General features: G+C 38.0%; 1 protein-coding gene across 1 annotated transcript in view; it reads left to right on the top strand.

Annotated features, from left to right (window-relative positions):
* The window catches only part of si (sucrase-isomaltase), a 243,257-nt gene that overhangs the window by 114,034 nt on the left and 109,143 nt on the right, over positions 1-20,080 (top strand). Inside the window, exons 9-10 of the mRNA XM_072572690.1 lie at positions 8,985-9,097; positions 9,281-9,406. Of these exons, the coding sequence (XP_072428791.1) occupies positions 8,985-9,097; positions 9,281-9,406 (239 nt within the window). The remainder of the gene's footprint in view (positions 1-8,984; positions 9,098-9,280; positions 9,407-20,080) is intronic.

The raw sequence follows: 20,080 nt of genomic DNA on the forward strand, positions 1-20,080 counted from the left end.
CCCTTTGTTTTGCAAATGCAGCTGGTTAATCCTGTACCAGGATTCTGTGTTTAGTAAGGATATGATGTTGTTTTAACAAATTAAATTTGTTCAACAAACCAGCCAGCGATTGTAGTGAAAGATTTCAGGCTGATCTATTTATCATTTCAGAATGAGAAGATGTCAGAGATTAAGGTTATAAAATTTATCCCTAGTGGTTTTGGTAATGACAGTATAGAATCCCAAAGCGTTTACAACTACTTTTGGCATGTTCTGCATTGTACCTCCTAACTCTGTTCACCAGACAAATGCAGAGAGGTCTGATCCTGTTTTCAAATGGCTTCTCAAATCCATTTTATCAGCATTCTGCCATTTCGGATCCTGTAAAATACCAAATATACCTAGTTGAAAACACGTTTGGTACCTGAGGTACTACCAGCCTAGGGTTATTAGAATTCAACATTCTGGAGGAGTGCTTTTGACTTTTCTTTGGTTTTGATGAGTCTGTGGAGGGATTGTGCTTTGTGTTATAGAGTCATAGACTCATAGAGCTATACAACGTGGAACCAGACCCTTCAGTCCAACTCATCTATGCCGATTAAATATGGTAAATAAATTTAGTCCCATTTGCCATATTTGGCCCATATCCATCTCAACCTTTCCTATTCATATACCTGTCCAGATGCTTTTAAAAAAGTTGTAATTGCACGAGCCTTCACCACTTCCTCTGGCAGCTCATTCCTTGCACGTACCACCCTCTGAGTGAAAAAGGTCTCTTTTATATCTTTCCCCTCTCAACTTAAATCTATGCCCACTAGTTTTGGAGCCCACACCCTGGGGAAAATACTTTGTCTATTTACCGTAACCATGCACCTCATGATTTTATAAACCTCTATAAGGTCACCCCTCAACCTCCAATGCTCCAGGGAACATCGCCCCCGCTGATCCAACCTTTCCCGATAGCCAAATCTTCCAACTCCGGTAACATCTTTGTAAATCTTTTCTGAACCCTTTCAAATTTCACAACATCTTTCCAATAGCAGGGAGACCAGAAATGCACACAGTGTTCAAAAAGCGGCCTCACCAATATCGCAACATGACCTACCAACTCCTATACTCAATACGGTGACCAAAAAAGGCAAGCATACCAAGCGCCTTCTTCACTGTCCAATCTACCTGCAACTCTACTTTCACGGAACAATGAACCTGCATTCCAAGATCTTTTTGTTCTGCAACAGGACCTTAAAGCGTATAAGTCCTGCCCTGATTTGCCTTTCCAAAATGTAGCACTTCACATTTATCTAAATTAAACTCCATCTGCCACTCCTCAGCCCATTAGTTCATCTGATCAAGATCCCATTGTCCTCTGAGGTAACTTTCTTCATTGTCCACTACACCTCTACTTTTAGTGTCATCTGTAAACTCATACCTCCTATGTTCACATCAAGTCATTTATATAAATGGAGGAGTTATCAGAAATATTCTTGATTGCAAGCTAATTGTGCTAGAATTTGTCGTGTGATCAGATTAATTGAAAAGACCAATTAGGAGAAGGCCAATGATGGAGAGATATTTGCATTTCTCTTCTGCCTTAGCATGACTAGAGCAGAAACAGAGACAGCTGAGAACCAAAGTATATTCATAAAGATAAGGAGAAAGACTTTCAATTTAAGGGCATAGCCATTAAGGTTGTGTAGGGGCACCACACCCTACTTCCACCTTTTACCTTTGTTCATTCATGACATGTTGCCATTGCTGACTGGGCCAGCATTTATTTACTGTCCCATGTTGTTCCTTTGAATGTGCGGTGAGCTGCCTTATTGAACCATCACAATCTATGTGCTGTAGGTAGGTCCACAATGCTGTTAGGAAAGGAATTCCAGGATTTTGATTCAAAGACACTGAAAGTAAGTTGACATATTTCTAAGTCTGGATGGTGAGTGGCTTCTTGGGGAGCTTGCTTGTTCCCACATATATCTGCTGTCCTTGTCCTTCTAAATGGGGAAGTTAATGGGTTACTGTATAAGGGGCTTTGTAGCTATGGATCCTCCTGAGTGGATCTTGTAGATGGTGCACACTACTCCTCCTGCTGGAGAGAACAGATGTTTGAGGATGTGGTGCTAGTCCAGCTGGTTGTTTTTTCCTGGATAATGTCAAGCTTCTTAAGTATCGATTGAGCTGCCCTCATTCAGATAACTGGTGTATTTCACATATTCTTGACTTGTGCCTTGTCAATGTTGAGCAAAATTTGGGAAGTCAGGAGTTGAGTTACTCACTGCAGGATTTCTAGTCTTGAATCTGCTCTCGTAGCCATTGTATTGGTGAGTCTAGTTCTGTTTCTGGTCAATAGGAACCCTAAAGATGTTGACAATGGGGGATTTCAGTGATGGTTATGGCACTGAATATCAAGGGGCAATGGTTAGATTTTCACTTGTTGGAGATGGTCACTGCCACAACATAGTCTCAGTCTAGATATTGTACACATCTTGCTACATTTGGATGTGGACTGCTTCAGTACCTGAGGAGTCACAAATGATGCATCTGCATTTCACCAAGCAGGTGATTACTAAACTGCAATTTCCTACAATTGTACTTACAGCCACAGGGCAGAATAAGGTATTGGCATCAGTGGCCTTAAAAATTAACTATACCCTCAATTTTTATGTTCAGTGTTAGCTCCAAGTAGGAATTAAAAGCATTTGAACATTTTGCAAGTATCACTGTGTCAGAAAGACAGCCAAAAAAAAAACAGAATTGTTTGCTTGGCTCAGAAGTCTAAAGTCCCAGTTCATATCTATCCAAGTACACCACGTATAAAACACAATGGAAAAAATGGCACTGATCATTTATTCACTCCTTTGTTGGCAGCTTTTAGCATCTACCACTGTTTGCTGCTCAATGATTGCATGTACATCCAAGCAAATGTTTTGTCCACATGACTCAATTTGCATCAAGTTGTCAAAGTAATCTGATTCTGGATTTTGACTTATTTAAGTTTGCTTGACTAAATCTAGGCTCACAGTTAGCATTTGATATCTAAAATGTTGAACAAGTGTCCAGAGGAATGGACATTTCCTGAAATATATCATCTCTTAGGGCACTTAATCACTAACTATCCAAATGGAATCAATCTTGACATTTTCCACAGCCATACATTTGAAATTTGAATATTAATCTTTCTGGACACACTTTCTACATGTTGCTAAAAGCATGGAATATGTCTACATCAGTCATGCAACTATGTTTTCCAAATTTATAATTGCTTACGTTGGCAATTGCGGCCTGATCAAATGCCACTGAGTATTTCCTCTTTCAAAAATCTGCTTTCCAGGTGGTCACATGGAAGGTGAATAAATTTACAGATTGCAGCAGTGTCAAGCATCAGTGTTGAAAGCAGTCAAAACCTCTTAAAGTCATCCCTCCAATGAACACATTAACCTAGATACTGAGTCTTCAGTTTTTTAATCTAGGCCATTGCAAATTGCATAGCTTCAATTATTGTTCAGTAATTGCTCTAAAAGACTCTGCACAGTGCTGTGGTTCACCTAGAACATTGTTCAGAGCTGTCAATACAATGAGATATTATGGCTTTTCTGAGCATTTTCAGGAAATATTTGTTTATTGGATCATTGGAATTATTCACTTTATCCATGCAAAACTCAATAAAAACATAGTTTTGCATTAATGCACTTACTGTGAAGTGTCTTGACAGCCATCTCACTTCACTCAGAGACTGAAATGCCACTGCATCTCATTCTGTCTTTGGCAAATTCTTCAAAACATCCTTTTTCCATAGCTGACCTGCTGAATATTGTATACACTATCGGTAGAAGTATTTCAATATCCTTCATAATTGAGACCTGCTTCCAAGCATCATCTTAAGATCTTCTGTGTGAGCACTGCAATGCTGTTCTGACAAATGTTTGATTTCATATTGCAACATGGCCACTGCTCTATTTTTCTTTCCAAACATAACAGAAGCTCTATCTAATATAAACATCATCGTCTGAAAATTAAGGTCACTGTTAACATAAAGATGCTTGATTGCTGTAACAGTAGTGACACTGTCATCAGTTTCAAAATACTTGCAAAGAAAATATTGTAAAACAGTTCAGATTCTGGTTAAAACCTAATGTACAAAACCAACATTTTGGGACTGAAGTGTTTGTATTTTCTTCCACTATCAATATATGAAATGTGATTTGCGTCATATAAAGGGGTAATTTTTACTCTCCCAACTCTGTGTACTTTGTCACAAGCATGTTTTGCACAGAAAGGATGGATGTGATCATCTTTACCGCAAGTGTCACATTATCAGTTGGATTTTTCACCATATTGGGATTACTATTTTTTAAGTTTTGAACACTCCACCCTAACCTCACAATCGCCCAGTGTTTCAAGAAGCATTCATAAAATACCACCTCTAATTTACAAATCCAATACAACAGTGGCATTCATCTGCAATTTTCAGGTCAAATGTCACGTTGTGTAACCCAATTTCCAATAGTACCACCTTTCCTCAGTGGTGAACTAACCTCCAGCATTGCTTTAGAACAAGTAGCGCATAAGACATCATCAGTTTCATGAGAGAGAGAAATCTGACTAATTCTCACCTTCTATTTCTGTGTTGAACATGGGAGTTTGGTTTTGATTATCCTGGATTATCCATGCCTCTAGGAATTCCCTGGCTGTTCTCTGTTTGGCTTGTCCTATAATAGTAGCCATATAAAAAATCCCATGCAAGGACTGCACAAAACACTACATAGGACAAACAGGAAGACAGCTAACGATCTGCATCTATGAACACCAACTAGCTACGAAACGACATGACCAGCTATCCTTAGTAGCCACACACTCAAATGACAAGCAACATGAGTTCGACTGGGACAACACTACTATTATAGGACAAGCCAAACAGAACAGCTAGGGAATTCCTCGAGGCATGGCACTCATCCACAGATTCAATCAATAAGCACATCAACCTGGACCCAATATACCAACCACTGCAGCGGATAGCTGGAACTGACAACCGGAAGTGGCAGATACAAATCACTATAAATACCAGAGGAAACATCACCGAAGCACTTCACAGGAGGCTCCCAAGCACTGAGGATGTCACCTAGACAGGGGACGAAATGTCTGCAACACAAATTCCCAGCTCGGCGAACAGAACCACAACAACGAGCACCCGAGCTACAAATCTTCTCCCAAACTTTGAATAGTGAAACTGCACTGTTTAGCTCCCTAAAAACACATCCAAAACAATTCAGACACAAATCTCTAGATATTGACTGTATTGAGGATTTAAATAACTTCTGGGGCATTTTTCAGCACATTGCAATCTGGTTTTCATTACCAAATGCTGTTGTTATTAGGGTGTTAAATATAACTATAAAATAACCATTGTAAAAGATGGGAGAGAGCTTGTTTTGTTTATCAGGCATAGTAGGGAAGATTTATTGTGGTTGCTCATTGTACTAGAATCATAAATAAACATTTTTCATAACGTATTAAAATAGGATTGATACTACAAATAGAAAATGTTGTAATAGACATACATGGTAGAATGGTGGTTCAGTGGTTAGCACTGCTGCCTCATAGAGCCACCTTGGCTCTGTATAGAGTTTGCACATTCTCCCTGTGTCTACGTGGGTTTCCTTCAGGTACACTGGTTTCCTCCCACTGTCTGAAGATGTGCAGGTTCGGTGGTCTAGCCAGGCTAAGTAGTGTCCTGGAAAGTACAGGCTAGGTGGATTATCCATTGGAAATGCAGGGTTACAAGGATAGGGTGGAGGGTGCCTCTGTGTGGGCTGCTCTTCGACAGGTCAGTGTGGACTCGATGGGCTGAATGGCCTGCTTCTACACTGTAGGGTTTCTATAATTCTAAACATGACTGATGTAATGCCAATGGAATTACCATGAGCTACCATGCATTCTCATGTTCCTTTAACAGAGAATGAAACCCTTTTTCCACCAATGGCTCAATGTTGAAATAAGGAAGAGCTAAGTGGTCAGCTTGTGATGTTCCAGGCAATTTCTCAGGATGAACGAGGATAGTTAAGGCAACATTGTTACGCGATAGCAACTTGTAAGTAAGTAGAAACATTGGAACAAGAGTAGGCTATTCAGCTCCTCGACTCTGTTCCAGTGTTTAATGAGATCATGGCTGATCTATGGTCCAACTCCATATACCTACCATTGACCTGCAGCCTGTAACACTTTTACTGAACTAAAAGTTATCAATCCCTGATTTAAAATATACAACTGATCCAGCATCAACTGCCATCGGTTGAAAAGAATTCCAAACCTGTATGTTTCAGGCACCTTGCAAAATGAACTGTGGAGAATATAAAGCACTGGGTTGCTTAGGTGTGAAAAACAAGAGTACCTAACTTTCAGTAGCCATGCCTTTATGAACTCTGTGGTGCTGAAACTCTGCCTAACCACAAAACCATATTGTGGGCCTTTGATATACATTGACTTTGACAACCTAAGGAGTGCAATTCATATCTAAGTGACAAGCTCACCTTTTTATCGAATGCCCATATCAGGGCACCATGATGAACCTCAGGATATATGGCCCAATTTTATATGGTTCTCACTGCCGTATATTCTGCTTTCAACTTTTGTGGACAGATGTATCAGCCTTGAGCTTACCTCCAATAAATACTAGCTCACTCTTCCTGCAAGCGTTACCACATTCCTATTGTGTATTCCATTCTTCATTCTTCTTCACAATCCCTCACAGAGATGTTAAAATGGGTTTTAGAACAAAATATTTTGGACAATATATAATAACTAGTTGGCATTATGATAAACCATTGCATGAATACAATTTGGGGCTGTCATAGTTGTTTACTTTACTTTCCACTATACTGCACAATGAAAACTCCTCATAACCATCATTATTTACATATAAAATATGACCTACTTATAAATCAGGTCAGGCACCATTCTAGGCTGTAGTATTTACCGTGTTAGTGCCTAGCTCCAGCATCAATTACTGTGATTTTGATAAGGACTGTTAACATTTAAAGAGAAATCAACATATAATTTTGACCGATAGAACTATGCCACAGAAGGCACATTTTTTAAATTAGAGAAGAACTTTCCTGTGTACAAAATACTTTTAAAAACAAAACACTTATCTTAAGAATATGGCTTAAACCCACATATGTAGTTCACTGATTTTTATATCTATCTTCCCAGAAGAATCTCTCATACATTATGAAAGCTTTGCATTATTTACTTCTGTCAGGACCCAAAAGTATGCCACAATGTTCTGGAAGTTCCTTTAAGTTTCCTCAGATTTACCTGTTCTGTGAAGTAAGTTTCTTTGTATAATTCTTTTTGGCTCTGTCTCCTATTTCTCTTCTCAGTGATAGGTTCTCATAAATTTCCTCCATGAACTGTGTGCTGGAATTAAATCTTCCAACTTATTTTCCCTCTCAATGTCCAAACTAAAATTGACCACCTGTATTCCACATAGGACAGTGAAATTAGTAGTTTCTTGGCTTGACTGATGACCTCTCTAACAACCATCAACTTTGGCTATCTTTTCAGTCTTGCACAGCTTCAGTGTATGACAATGCAACCTTTTTGGGGGGCTTGGGGGTATCCTCAAATGCAATTTTAGTTTAATAGTAAAATACTGTGGATGCTGGAGATCTGAAACATAAAGTAAAATTGCTGACGAAACTGAGCAGGTTTGGCAGCATCTATGGAGAGAGAAAAACAGTTAGCATTGAGAGTAATATAACTTTTGTTTAGAAATGTAGATTAAGTATCCCTAACATAAAAATACTAAGATTCTAAATACTTTTTTAAAATTATGTGATCCCAATAATTAATTTATGCTGTTTTAGATGTGATTGCTCTTTTGTCAGACACTCTAACCCACAAAGAATTTTTTTATGTTTGTAAAGTTTCTTATAACTGAAGATTTGATACATAACATAAATTGTTTATTAAAGTGGAGATCCTTTATATATCACTAAGATTTGAGAATGAGTCTTCCATTATTCAAATGTCTACATCCATCTCTGACCTTGCAAATTAAATATAGATTAACTTTGAAGTGTAAATACCTTCAAGTTTATTTGAATTACATCTACTTCAGGATTTCTTAGCTTTTTTAAAATCCAGATATGCTCCTTTATTCACATTTAACCTCAAACCTAAATGGCATATTCCTAAAACAAAGTTATATTCCAAACAAATAAACTATGAGCTAAATATTCCTGATGAAGAGCTTATGCTTGAAATGTCAACTCTCCTACTTCTCAGATGCTGCCTGACTAGCTGTGCTTTTACAGTGCCACATTTTTTGATTATGAAGTAAATGTGGTTGACACAATGAAATAATGTTATCAAAAAGCATGTACTTGAGTCTTTACAACAGCACACAAAAGTAATTGACCTGTGTTATTCATGCATGCACAATTAATGACCCTTATTTATTTATTTTTAATGGTGTGATACTGCATCAAAACAATACATTTTTTTAAAACAAGTATGTTATTCTGTGCTGTGAAATGTAGTTAAATTCCATTGATTTTTATCCTTTCAATGTGTGATGTTTGTCAATAAAGGTTTTTTCTGAAATGTAGATAATATACTATAAAGCCCATAGCAGTACAACCCACTGCATAAATGACTCCAGTGTGCCTTTCTATATTATAATGTTATCTGTAGTGTGTAAAGAGCTAACTACAAGTACAAGTTATTATTGTTATTGGAAACCTCACTCAAAGTAATGGATCTGAAACTAGCTATGACTACCAGTTATGTATGGTATAAGACTAACCCATTCTGAACTGCAGACTGCCAATCCTGAATTAATTTTATTTTACCTTACCAACAGAGATAAAAATATAGAGGGCTATATAACAAAATGCTTGTTCATTACCATATACTTGCTGTTAATAACCAATTTTAATTTATCATTGTTGACCACCCTGTTTAAATCTGATTAATGGCTAACGATTCTATTTCTTCTCTTGAAGAGGTTGAACTTCAGCCAAGGCCATCAGTAACATATAGGACAATAGGTGGAATTCTGGATTTTTACATTTTTGTGGGTTCTTCACCTGAGGATGTTGTTCATGAATACTTAACAGTATGTATACAACTTTCAGTAACGAGCAATAGAACTTGACAATATTACAAAATCATGTCTTTCAAACAATTACTATTTGATGTTATTGTAGAGAAACTACTTCTAAGTTAAATTTTTGACAATTGAAATCTATATAGTAATGAACGTTATATTTATTTTTTGTTTTTCTTTGAAATAATGTAGCTGGTTGGCAAACCATTAATGCCTCCATATTGGTCTCTGGGATTCCAACTTAGTCGCTGGGGTTATAAAAACCTCAGCGATGTTGAAGCTACAGTGGCGAGGAACAGAAAAATTAATCTGCCATATGTGAGTACTGTGCATTGTTACAAAAAAATCAAATCAGAAACATAAAGAAAATAGTTTGATATCTTTTGTTTTCTAAAGGGTTATGACCGAGAAAGGTAAAACTGCAGAAGGTAACATCACAAATGAAAAATATTTGGCCTGTTATGTCCTTGCCACCTTTGTGCAATTATATATCAGCTAATCCCATTCCTTGGCATTTTACTCCTCAAATAATTATCCTCTTATCTTTCGAAAAGCTCAATCTAATCTGCCTCCACCGGGTACTAAAGCATGGATTTCAGATTTCAGCTACTCGTGACTTGCTGCATAATAGAGTTTTTTCTCCTGTCACAGTTGCTTCTTTTTCTAGCCAGGTTAAATCAGTGTCCCCTTGTTTAGGCTCTTCCACCAACAAGAGCAGTTACTCTCTGTTTTGTCCGGACCCCTCATGATTCTGAAAACCTCTACTAAATCTCTTAAACTTCTCTTTGTCAGGACTATAGTCTGGATTGGTGGGGTGGGAGGAAGGTGTCAAGTTGGTGGGGTAGCAGATTGCCATTACAAATCATTTGTTATTAAATTATTTAATTATTCGTTATTAAAAGAGAAAAATATTTTCAACATGATTTGTTCTTTAACAAATCCATTTCTTAAATCAATCAACATTTATTCAAGTGACAGTTAATTTTGTCCCACATTACTGTTCATAATAGTTGCACCACCATTGAATTTCTTAGACCTTCCTGCAGCTGCCAAGGTTAAACTAAACGGTTCATTGAAAAGACTGTAATATCTGCCATTCTCCAGTATTTTGGTACCACCCCTGCTTCTAAGGAAGATTGTTTCCAATGTGTCTGCAATTTCCACTCTTCTATCAAGATTTTTGGATTCAGGTGATCTGGATTGGATGACTTGTTGAATTTAAGTATAGCCAGTCTGTCCAATAACACTGATAAGTCCCACTTACCAGAGTTTAGTTCATCCAGTATCTCAAATACGTCTCTTTTCACCATGATGTGGGCACTACCATATTTCTTGGTAAAGATAGATGCAAAGTATTCATTCACTACCTCACTATGACCTTTCTCTCCACTTATATATTCCCATTTCATCCTCCATTTGCCCCCTTGTCTCATTTTTCTTTGACTATTATCATCCCTATATAATAAGTTATGTTCCATTTTCCATGTTCTTGTCATACTCTTTCTTTGGCTTTCTTATTTTTTTCTGCTTCTCCTCTAATTGTTATATTCTAATTGTCATAGTCATCAACTTGTTCGCATTTGTGTTATCATTCTAATATCTGTTATTTGTCCTATTTTTCTGATTTATCTTCCTCACTTCTCTTTCAGTCATATAGGTTTGGACTCATTTGTCCTATTTTCTCTCTGTATAGAAGGTACTTGAACAGTTCCCAATTTACCTCAACATTAAATTTAGCTCAGTGTTCCATTATATTTTTGCCAATCAAGCTTTGTTTCCAATTTACCTGAACCAGATTTTTCACACCCCATTAAAATTTGGTCCATCTACAATTATTTTAAAATTTAATTGATCCTTGTCCTTTTCCTGAACCAATCTATAGCTTATGATGTTATGATAATTGTCTCCCACATGTTCCCCTAATATCACTTGATCCATTTGAGTCACCTCGTGCCCTAAAATCTGATCCAACAATGAATTCATAGAAACTTGAAGATCAAGAGCAGATGTAGGTCAATCGAGCCTGCTCAGGCATTTAATATGACTATGGCTGATTATCTAACTAAGTACATCTTCCCAATTTCACCCCAAATCTTTTGACCCTTTAGTTGTAAGAACTGTATATAACTTCTCTTGAAAACATTCAAACTTTTGGTCTCAATTGCTTTCTGTGGCAGAGGCTCATCACTTTCTGGGTAAAGAAATTTCTCCTCATCTCAATCCCAAAAGACCTGCTATACATCCTGAGACTGTGACCCCTGGTTCTGGGCTCCCCAGGCGTCAGCCATGTCCTTTCTCTATTGCGTGGTCTACACCTGTCAGAATGTTATAGCTTCTATGAGCTCTCTCTTCATTCTCCAAAATTCTAGTGAATATAGTGCTAACCAATCCAATCTTTCCTCATTTGTCAGTCTTATCATCTCAGGAGTCAGTCTGTTAAATCTTTGGCAACTGCCTCCAAAGCCAGAACATCCTTCCTCAGTTAAGAACACCAAAACTGTACATAATACTCCTGGTGTGGTCTTTCATTCCAAAAAGGAAGAAAGATCCTAGGAGGAGGCATGGGTGGCTGTGGTTGACGAGGGAAGTTAAGAAACATATAAAGTTAAAAGATAAAAAGTATAACACAGTAAGGATAAGTGGGAAAACGGAGGACTGGGCAGCTTTTAAAGAACAACAGAGGATTACTAAGAAGGCAATACGCAGAGAAAAAATGAGGTACGAAGGTAAACTGGCCAATAATATAAAGGAGGATAGTAAAAGTTTTTAGGTATGTGAAAGGCAAAAAAAAGGTTAAGACTAAAATTGGGCCCTTGAAGACAGAAACAGGGGAATATATTACAGGGAACAAAGAAATGGCAGAAGAATTGAATTGGTACTTCAGATCTGTGTTCACTGGGCAAGACACAAGCAATCTCCCTGAGGTAACAGTGGCTGAAGGATCTGAACTTAAAGGAATTTATATTTGCCAGGAATTGGTGCTGGAGAGACTGTTAGGTCTGAAGGTTGATAAGTCCTCAGGGCCGGATGGTCTACATCCCAGGGTACTGAAGGACGTGGTTTGAGAAATCGTGGATGCATTGGTGATTATTTTCCAGAGTTCGATAGATTTGGGATCAGTTCCTGTAGATTGGAGGGTGGCTAATGTTGTACCACTTTTAAGCAAGGAGGGAGAGAGAAAACAAGAAATTATAGACCAGTTAGTCTGACCTGAGTGGTGGGAAAGATGCTGGAGTTTATTATAAAGGATGAAATTACGACACATCTGGATACTAGTAACAGGATAAGTCAGAGTCAGCATGGATTTATGAAGGGGAAATCATGCCTGACTAATCTTCTGGAATTTTTTGAGGATGTAACTCTGAAGATGGATGAGGGAGTTCCAGTAGATGTAGTGTACCTGGACTTTTGGAAAGCTTTTGATAAAGTCCCACTTAGGAGGTTAGTGAGTAAAATTAGGGTGCATGGCATTGGGGCCAAAGTACTAACTTGGATTGAAAGTTGGTTGGCTGATAGGAAACAAAGAGAAGTGATAAATGGCTCCATTTCAGAATGGCAGGCAGTGACCAGTGGGGTACCGCAGGGATCAGTACTGGGACCGCAGCTTTTTACAATATATGTTAATGATATAGAAGATGGTATTAGCAATAACATTAACAAATTTGCTGATGATACTAAGCTGGGTGACAGGGTGAAATGTGATGAGGAAGTTAGGAGATTACAGGGTGACCTGGACAAGTTAGGTGAGTGGTCAGATACATGGCAGATGCAGTTTAATGTGGATAAATGTATGGTTATCCAATTTGGTGGCAAGAACAGGAAGGCAGATTACTAACTAAATGGAATCAATTTAGGTAAAGGGGCAGTACAGAGAGATCTGGGTGTACTTGTACACCAGTCAATGAAGGTAAGCATGCAGGTACAGCAGGTAGTGAAAAAGGCTAATAGCATGCTGGCCTTCATAACAAGAGGAATTGAGTATAGAAGCAAAGAGGTTCTTCTGCAGCTGTACAGAGCCCTGGTGAGACCACACCTGGAGTACTGTGTGCAGTTCTGGTCTCCAAATTTGAGGAAAGACATTCTGGCTATTGAGGGAGCGCAGCGTAGGTTCATGAGGTCAATTTCTGGAATGATGGAATTACCTTACACTGAAAGACTGGAGCGACTGGGCTTGTATACCCTTGAGTTTAGAAGACTGAGAGGGGATCTGATTGTGACATATAAGATTATTAAAGGATTGGACACTCTGGAGGCAGGAAACATGTTTCTACTAATGGGTGAGTACTGAACCAGAGGGCACAGCTTAAAAATATGTGGTAGACCATTTAGGACAGAGATGAGGAGAAACTTCTTCACCCAGAGAGTGGTGGCTGTGTGGAATGCTCTACCCCAGAGAGCAGTGGAGGCCCAGTCTCTGGATTCATTTAAGAAAGAGTTGGATAGAGCTCTCAAGGATAGTGGCATCAAGGGTTATGGAGATAAGGCAGGAACAGGATACTGATTAAGGATGATCAGCCATGATCATATTGAATGGTGGTGCAGGCTCAAAGGGCTGAATGGCCTACTCCTGCACCTATTGTCTATTGTCTAGCAAGACTCTACAATTGCAGCATTATTAAACTGTTAGCCTAAGCCTTTAGATTACAGGTCTGGTAACATTAGCGCTGTTCTTCCTGAAGCAATCTTTGAAGTCTGTTCATGTTTTTCCAAGCTCCATAACCTCAGACTCAGGGAGCTTATCCTTCCGACCATCTATGTCATTTGTACTTTAGTGGACTATGGCCACTGGCTGTTCACCTTCTACATTCCAAGTGCTCCATGTGCTCGCAGTGACATCTTTGACCATCCCGAATTTATGTCAGCAACCAAAGAAGCACCTACTTATAAAACTATTTATCCCTCTTTATTGATCTCTTCACCTTCCTCCTGGTCCTTTGCATTGCTGAACGTACATGGTGCCATGGAATTGACCACACTCATGCACTTCAGAATACTACACACATCGGAGAAAAGAGATGCAAGCAATTGCTGCACTGCTTCCTTGATTATCCAACGGTCACTACTTCCCTCTCTTCTTGCATAGCCTCAAGCTGTGGGCTGAACACATCTATCCACAAAACTCTAGCCTCGATTTATACATCAGCCATGCCAGGATTGCTCAAGCTGTGAAACCCACAGTTCAAGCTGCTGCTGCTGCTGACAAAACCTCTGGCACATGTGGAAATCTTCCACACTACATGAGAAGGAGCCTTCATTTCCCACAAGGAACAGAATGCACACTCCACAGGATCAAGCCTTCCCACTGTGTCTGTTTATTTGATTATTAAAGTTAGTACTTAAGTTAACTCTCAGCAGTTCCTTAAAAATTAGCTGTTTATCTTGTGCTGACATCACTTTATTTTTTTTTTAACTTTGGTTATCAGAAATAATATCATTCAGTTCTTTTAATAATAATCTTTGATTTTAAACTAATAATGAAATCAGACTGCTTTAATGCTACTTTTTAAAAGTTCTAGCTACATATCCCTAGATCTGATGAATTAATTGAACATTGACTTTAACCACTTGACAAATTATCAATTTGGCTTAGTTTTTAGCTTTTATTCTAATTAACTGATTAACTGATTGAACAAATTAATTTTAAAAATAACCCGAAAATTCACCCCATGTGCTATCACGTAATTTTAAGAATTATTTTCTTCTCACCCTTTCAGTTCAGACTCACAGCTCAAATCCCACTCCACTTGCTGGTTTGTTTGTTTCTCCAATCCCCACTCAGAAATGATGCAAACTGGTCCAAATCCCCTGGCAAAGGCAAGCCAGAATATTGAGCTCCTGTATGATTAGTACATTTATCCAAGTTTCAGTGTTCCTCTGCTCCACTCCCTTTCTGCTCTGCTCCCAGTAAACTCCACACCACTCTCTGCCTGCTTATTGTTCCAAAATGTTTCTTTCTCCACAATGCCAAAAGAAACAGACAATACGCAATATTCGCCAATATTAACACCATATCATTGACAATATCATTCCTTTGTGCATTTGAGGGCAGAAACTGGCACAACATGGTGCTGTCCACACAAGATTAGCTAATTGCTTACAATGGATTTAACAGCTTCTTGGGTAGACACCCAAAAATGTTTGTATTATTGAAATGGATGAATCACTGGCATGCACAGATCCATGAGGTAACAAATCCACCAGTTCCAACCAAAAATTCTAAACTACAGAATTGATCTTATGCATTTTGGCAATAACTGAGCAAAGCTGATCTAGCAGATCTATGTCAGATGATGATCAGCTCCAAAGGCCAAGAAGGTCATTATCAGTGTGCCACCTGAACACATCTTTGAACTGCAAGAGTTCCTCAGGGTAATGTCCGAGGCCCAAACATTAATTTTCTTCTTCATTAATGACCTTCCCTCCATCATTAGTGGGGATGTTCACTGATGATTGCGGAATGTTCAGCACCATTTGTGACTTCTCAAATACTGAAGCCATCAATGTCCAAATGTAACAAGATCTGGACAATATTCAGACTTGGGCTGATAACCTCAATGTAACATTTGTGCCACACAATTACCAGGCAATGACCATCTTCAATAAAGGGATGATCTAACCACTGTCCCTTGACATCCAATAGTGTTACCATCACTGAATTCCCCACTATCACCATCCTGGGGGTTACCTTTAACCAGAAACTGAACTGGACTCACCATATAAACAGTAGTCACAAGAGCAGCTCAGAGTCTAGGAAAACTGATGAGAGTAACTCACCTTCTGACTCATCAAAGCCTGTCCATCATTTAAAAAGGCACGAGTCAGGTGCAAGATGGAACACCTCGCCACTTGTCTGGATGAGTGCAGCTCCAACAACATTTGACAAAACCCAGGACAAAGCAACCTATTCATTGGCGCCACATTTGCAAGCATCCATTCCCTCCATCACTGACACTCAGCAGCAGCAGTGTGTACTATCTACAAGATGCATTACAGAAATTCACCAACGATCCTTAGATAGCTCCTTCCAAACCCATGACGACTTCCACCTAGAACAAGGGCAGTAGACACATGGAAATACCACCACCTACAAGTTCCCTTCCAAGCCACTCACCATCTTGACTCGGAAATATGTCACCATCCCTTTATTGTCACTAGGTGAAAGTCGCAAAATTCCCTCCCTAACAGCATAATGGGTCCACCTACAGCACACGGACTGTGATAGTTCAAGAAGGCAGATCATCACCACCTTCATAAGTGTAACGAGAGAGAGGCAATAAATGCTGGCACAGCCAGTGATGCCTACATCCCATGTGTCAATAAAAAACTTAATATCTCCTGCCTACATTGACCTCCCCTAAGTACTCCAGTCCCTACCAAACCCCCTTCCTACCTTGCATATGGCATCCTAAGTACCAGGCACACTGCTCTCTTGGCATCTAACCTTGCAATTACCTTATGTATTTACACTTTCAGAGAAGTTTTCAATGTAGCTGTCTGTGATGCTGGACGTTTAAAACTGCAGAATATGGCAACTGTTACAGTTAAAAGGAAAGTGTGGTTTGACTTGCACTACAACAGACTAATTAGATTTAAAGTGCACATAAGATTTCACAAGGAGCTGTGATCAGAAACTCTTGTCAGAAGCGTGGAACTCTTTCTTTCTGTATAAAACATAGGAGCAGAGTGATGATCTGAGTATGATTGACACACCTTCAAAATTCTTGCTCAATATATCAATATTCATATTTGTACATATTTATTAGGAAAAGGAATCCTAATCTTTAAAGGGTAAAGCAGACATGTTGAATTATAACAAATTTTGATAACATGTTGATATTGTGCTATTAAGGAATCCAATTCACCTTCAACCACTATGTCTATGTCACAGAGCCAACACAGTTGGTCAATTTTATGTTTGTAACATGCAATAACATCACTAAGCACACAACCCAGACAATGGATGTAAGCCAATATTATTGCAGCCATTTAAATTATTAGTGTTGTTAGTAAACTTAAGATATGTGATTGACAAGAGCTTGAGTCTTTGTGGCATATGTTATGCGGACTAAAACATAGGAAACCATAAACTTACATAACATTAGTCTTGGGTTTGACATCTTGGTCCTCAAATACTCTTTTGCTAAGATGAGCATATTGGAGGTGAAAATGATATTTTCACGTTTGTCAGTCTTAGCTGAAAGGATACAGAAAATACTCCATAATACAAAAAATATTCCACATTATCCAGAACCTTCATATGCTGTGAGAGCTTGGAGGTAAGGGATGCAATGGGAACAATTGCAATCATTTCTTTCTGACTTATAGGAATAAAATACAGTAATTATACTCTGACAAATACTCTAATTTAACTTGAGCCAAAGGTTAAGTATTGTGATGACTGCCTCAAATTCTTATGAACATCTTATTACAAAATTGATCTGGTCTTTTTTCTTCGCTCTGTCACCACCAAACTGATCCATTTCAATTGTTCTTTCTTGTCCTCACATCAGGAACTATAATTGCCTCCTTCCAAACTAGATCAAAAAGAAAAAGAATCTGTAGATTTTATCCAGGAAGTTTTGAAGGTCTACCTTTTGCTCTTTTACTAGTTAATTGTAAGGCTGGGTACTTCAGATCCCAGAATGAAATATGACATGGTAGAATTTTTCACTCGATACTGTGGGGTTTGTCATAGAACCCACACAAGCCTGTCAATGTTCCTTTAACACAAGAACAATAGTGTATTACACAAAGGAAAACAAAATACTAAAAATATTTAGGCATTTTTAAAAGATCTTAGCATGATTAGGAAAAACCCATCCACATCTACTTTAAATATTCAAATTTACAAATTACAACAATATATGTTGTACTTCTTCATCATTGTTATGATATGATTTATGATAAAAAAATCACTTTTTTCTGTTCTGGGACTGAAGTAAATATATAAATATTGCACAAATTGTTGGTTAATTGTTTATTGTAAAAATGTCTATCTGTAGATTTGAAATACTGATACTGAAACAGTGGTTGTTTTTTTAAAAAAATCCAGTTGTGTTAGCTGTATATCAATTGACTATTTAATTGTATTCAATAGTGGTCATTAACTGGTGATTCACTTGTACCCCTATATGTTAAAAAGGATATTTCTTTTGAAAGTAAATATTTATAATGTGTGATTCTGTAAACAAATTGTCTTAACTTAGATTCATGTTCTGTACTCCATTACCTAATTATTTGGAGTTGAACAATAATTATACTTTTAGATAATGGAGACAGAGAGCAGAATTCACAGATTATGATTGACTTTTCATTCATAAAACTTTATTCAACTCTAATGATAATTTTAGAATGTGTATGCAGAAGTTTTGATATTTGCATGGATTAAGTCTTAAAAGCAAGATTTCTTTTTGTGGTGACATTGTTATTTATCATGTTAACTGGGTTTATATAAGATGAAAGTCTCCATTGCCTATTGATCGTGGAAGTTGTATTAGTGTTACCATAATCTAAACTAAATTTTCACTCTCAGGTCAAGAGAGCAAAGTTAGGATATTTCCTAGTTCTGGAAACCTGACCAAGGACAAAGTGCCCCAATATGTCACATTTTCATTCTGGGGTGGCTGTGTTCTTTCAGTTTGTGGTGAGTGATCTCAAGAAGAGTAGAGAGGGTGAGGTCATCAGATGTGGAGAAGGTCTAAGTGGAAGAGCTGCCTCAGTGCACCTGTATATTGTGGGAGAAAATTAAAAATAATCAAGCATGAACCATTACTCAGATATCACTCCCCCCCCCCCCCCCCACATTGCCTCAAACCACTCACTCCCCATTTCCAATGCTTAACAATACATTTGACCTAATGCCTTCGATCCACCCCCAAGACTCTTCATATGCTCTGTATTAACCAATACTCCCCTTCACATCCCACATTTCCTTTTGTAGACTCTATTGCCAACTCAGTGCCAACTCATGCCTTCCCATCCATTAAATTTTGTATTTATAGTGTTATGCCAACTTACTCAGTATCCAACCTGGGCAGAACTGAGGACTCACATTGAACTTAAATCAAGTTCATAAATTGCTAAGAAATAATTCACTATTTCAAAAAGCAAACACCCCAACTGATGAAAGTAAACTCACCACTTTTAACTTGCTGTTACATTTTTATAAAAATAAGCATTGCAGCATGGCCCTAACTTCAAATAGTACATAAACACCTGGAGACGTCTATCAAATAATAATTTGAAAGGCACGAGATTGTGATAATGGAAGGTTGTGAAATCAGACATGCATCACTAATCCAGCAATGATAAATCTTGGTGCGTGTCAGAGTGAAATATCAAGCACAAGTTATTTTAACCACAACATGCATTTTTCTCCAATATTTAAAAGGAAGGGAGTTTAAATGCCTTATCAGGTTGAAAGGCCTTTTCACAGTTCTGTTAACAGTTTCAGTTAGTTTGTGCATCTTTTATGCATATTTCCAATTATTTTTAACCTCCCAAAGAGTGTCTTACCTCAATAAAAGAGTGACTTTTCTCTCCTAAAGGGGATGTGACTTGCCCACAAGTGGCCTGTGAACAAATTAAAAGGATTACTTTTCCTCTTCAAAAGAGCACCACATCCATTCACTAAACTCTGAAACTTTTAGATGTTCTCCAACCAGATATAGTCTGCACATAAGAGTTTCCCACTCATCTCGCTGATGAAAACAGACATGCAATGTATTATATGGGCAGCTGTCACTTTAAACCATTGGTGTGCAATTATGCTTGGATTGAGACTTGGTAGTTTCAAAATTCCAATTATATCCACAATTATAGAGGAACTCTCCATGGTTGTGAAAATTCAGGCCCTAAATTCTAAAGATCCCGAAACTGGCAGTCCCACTAATTGAGGCAATGGAAATGCTTGCAAAATAAATAAAATGTTTCAAATTCCATCAACAAAATTACACCATGATAACGTTTTTGGCAAGACTGGGGAAAGTCTAA

Source organism: Chiloscyllium punctatum, chromosome 6 (genome assembly GCF_047496795.1).
Source record: "Chiloscyllium punctatum isolate Juve2018m chromosome 6, sChiPun1.3, whole genome shotgun sequence".
Classification (NCBI taxonomy): Eukaryota; Metazoa; Chordata; class Chondrichthyes; order Orectolobiformes; family Hemiscylliidae; genus Chiloscyllium; species Chiloscyllium punctatum.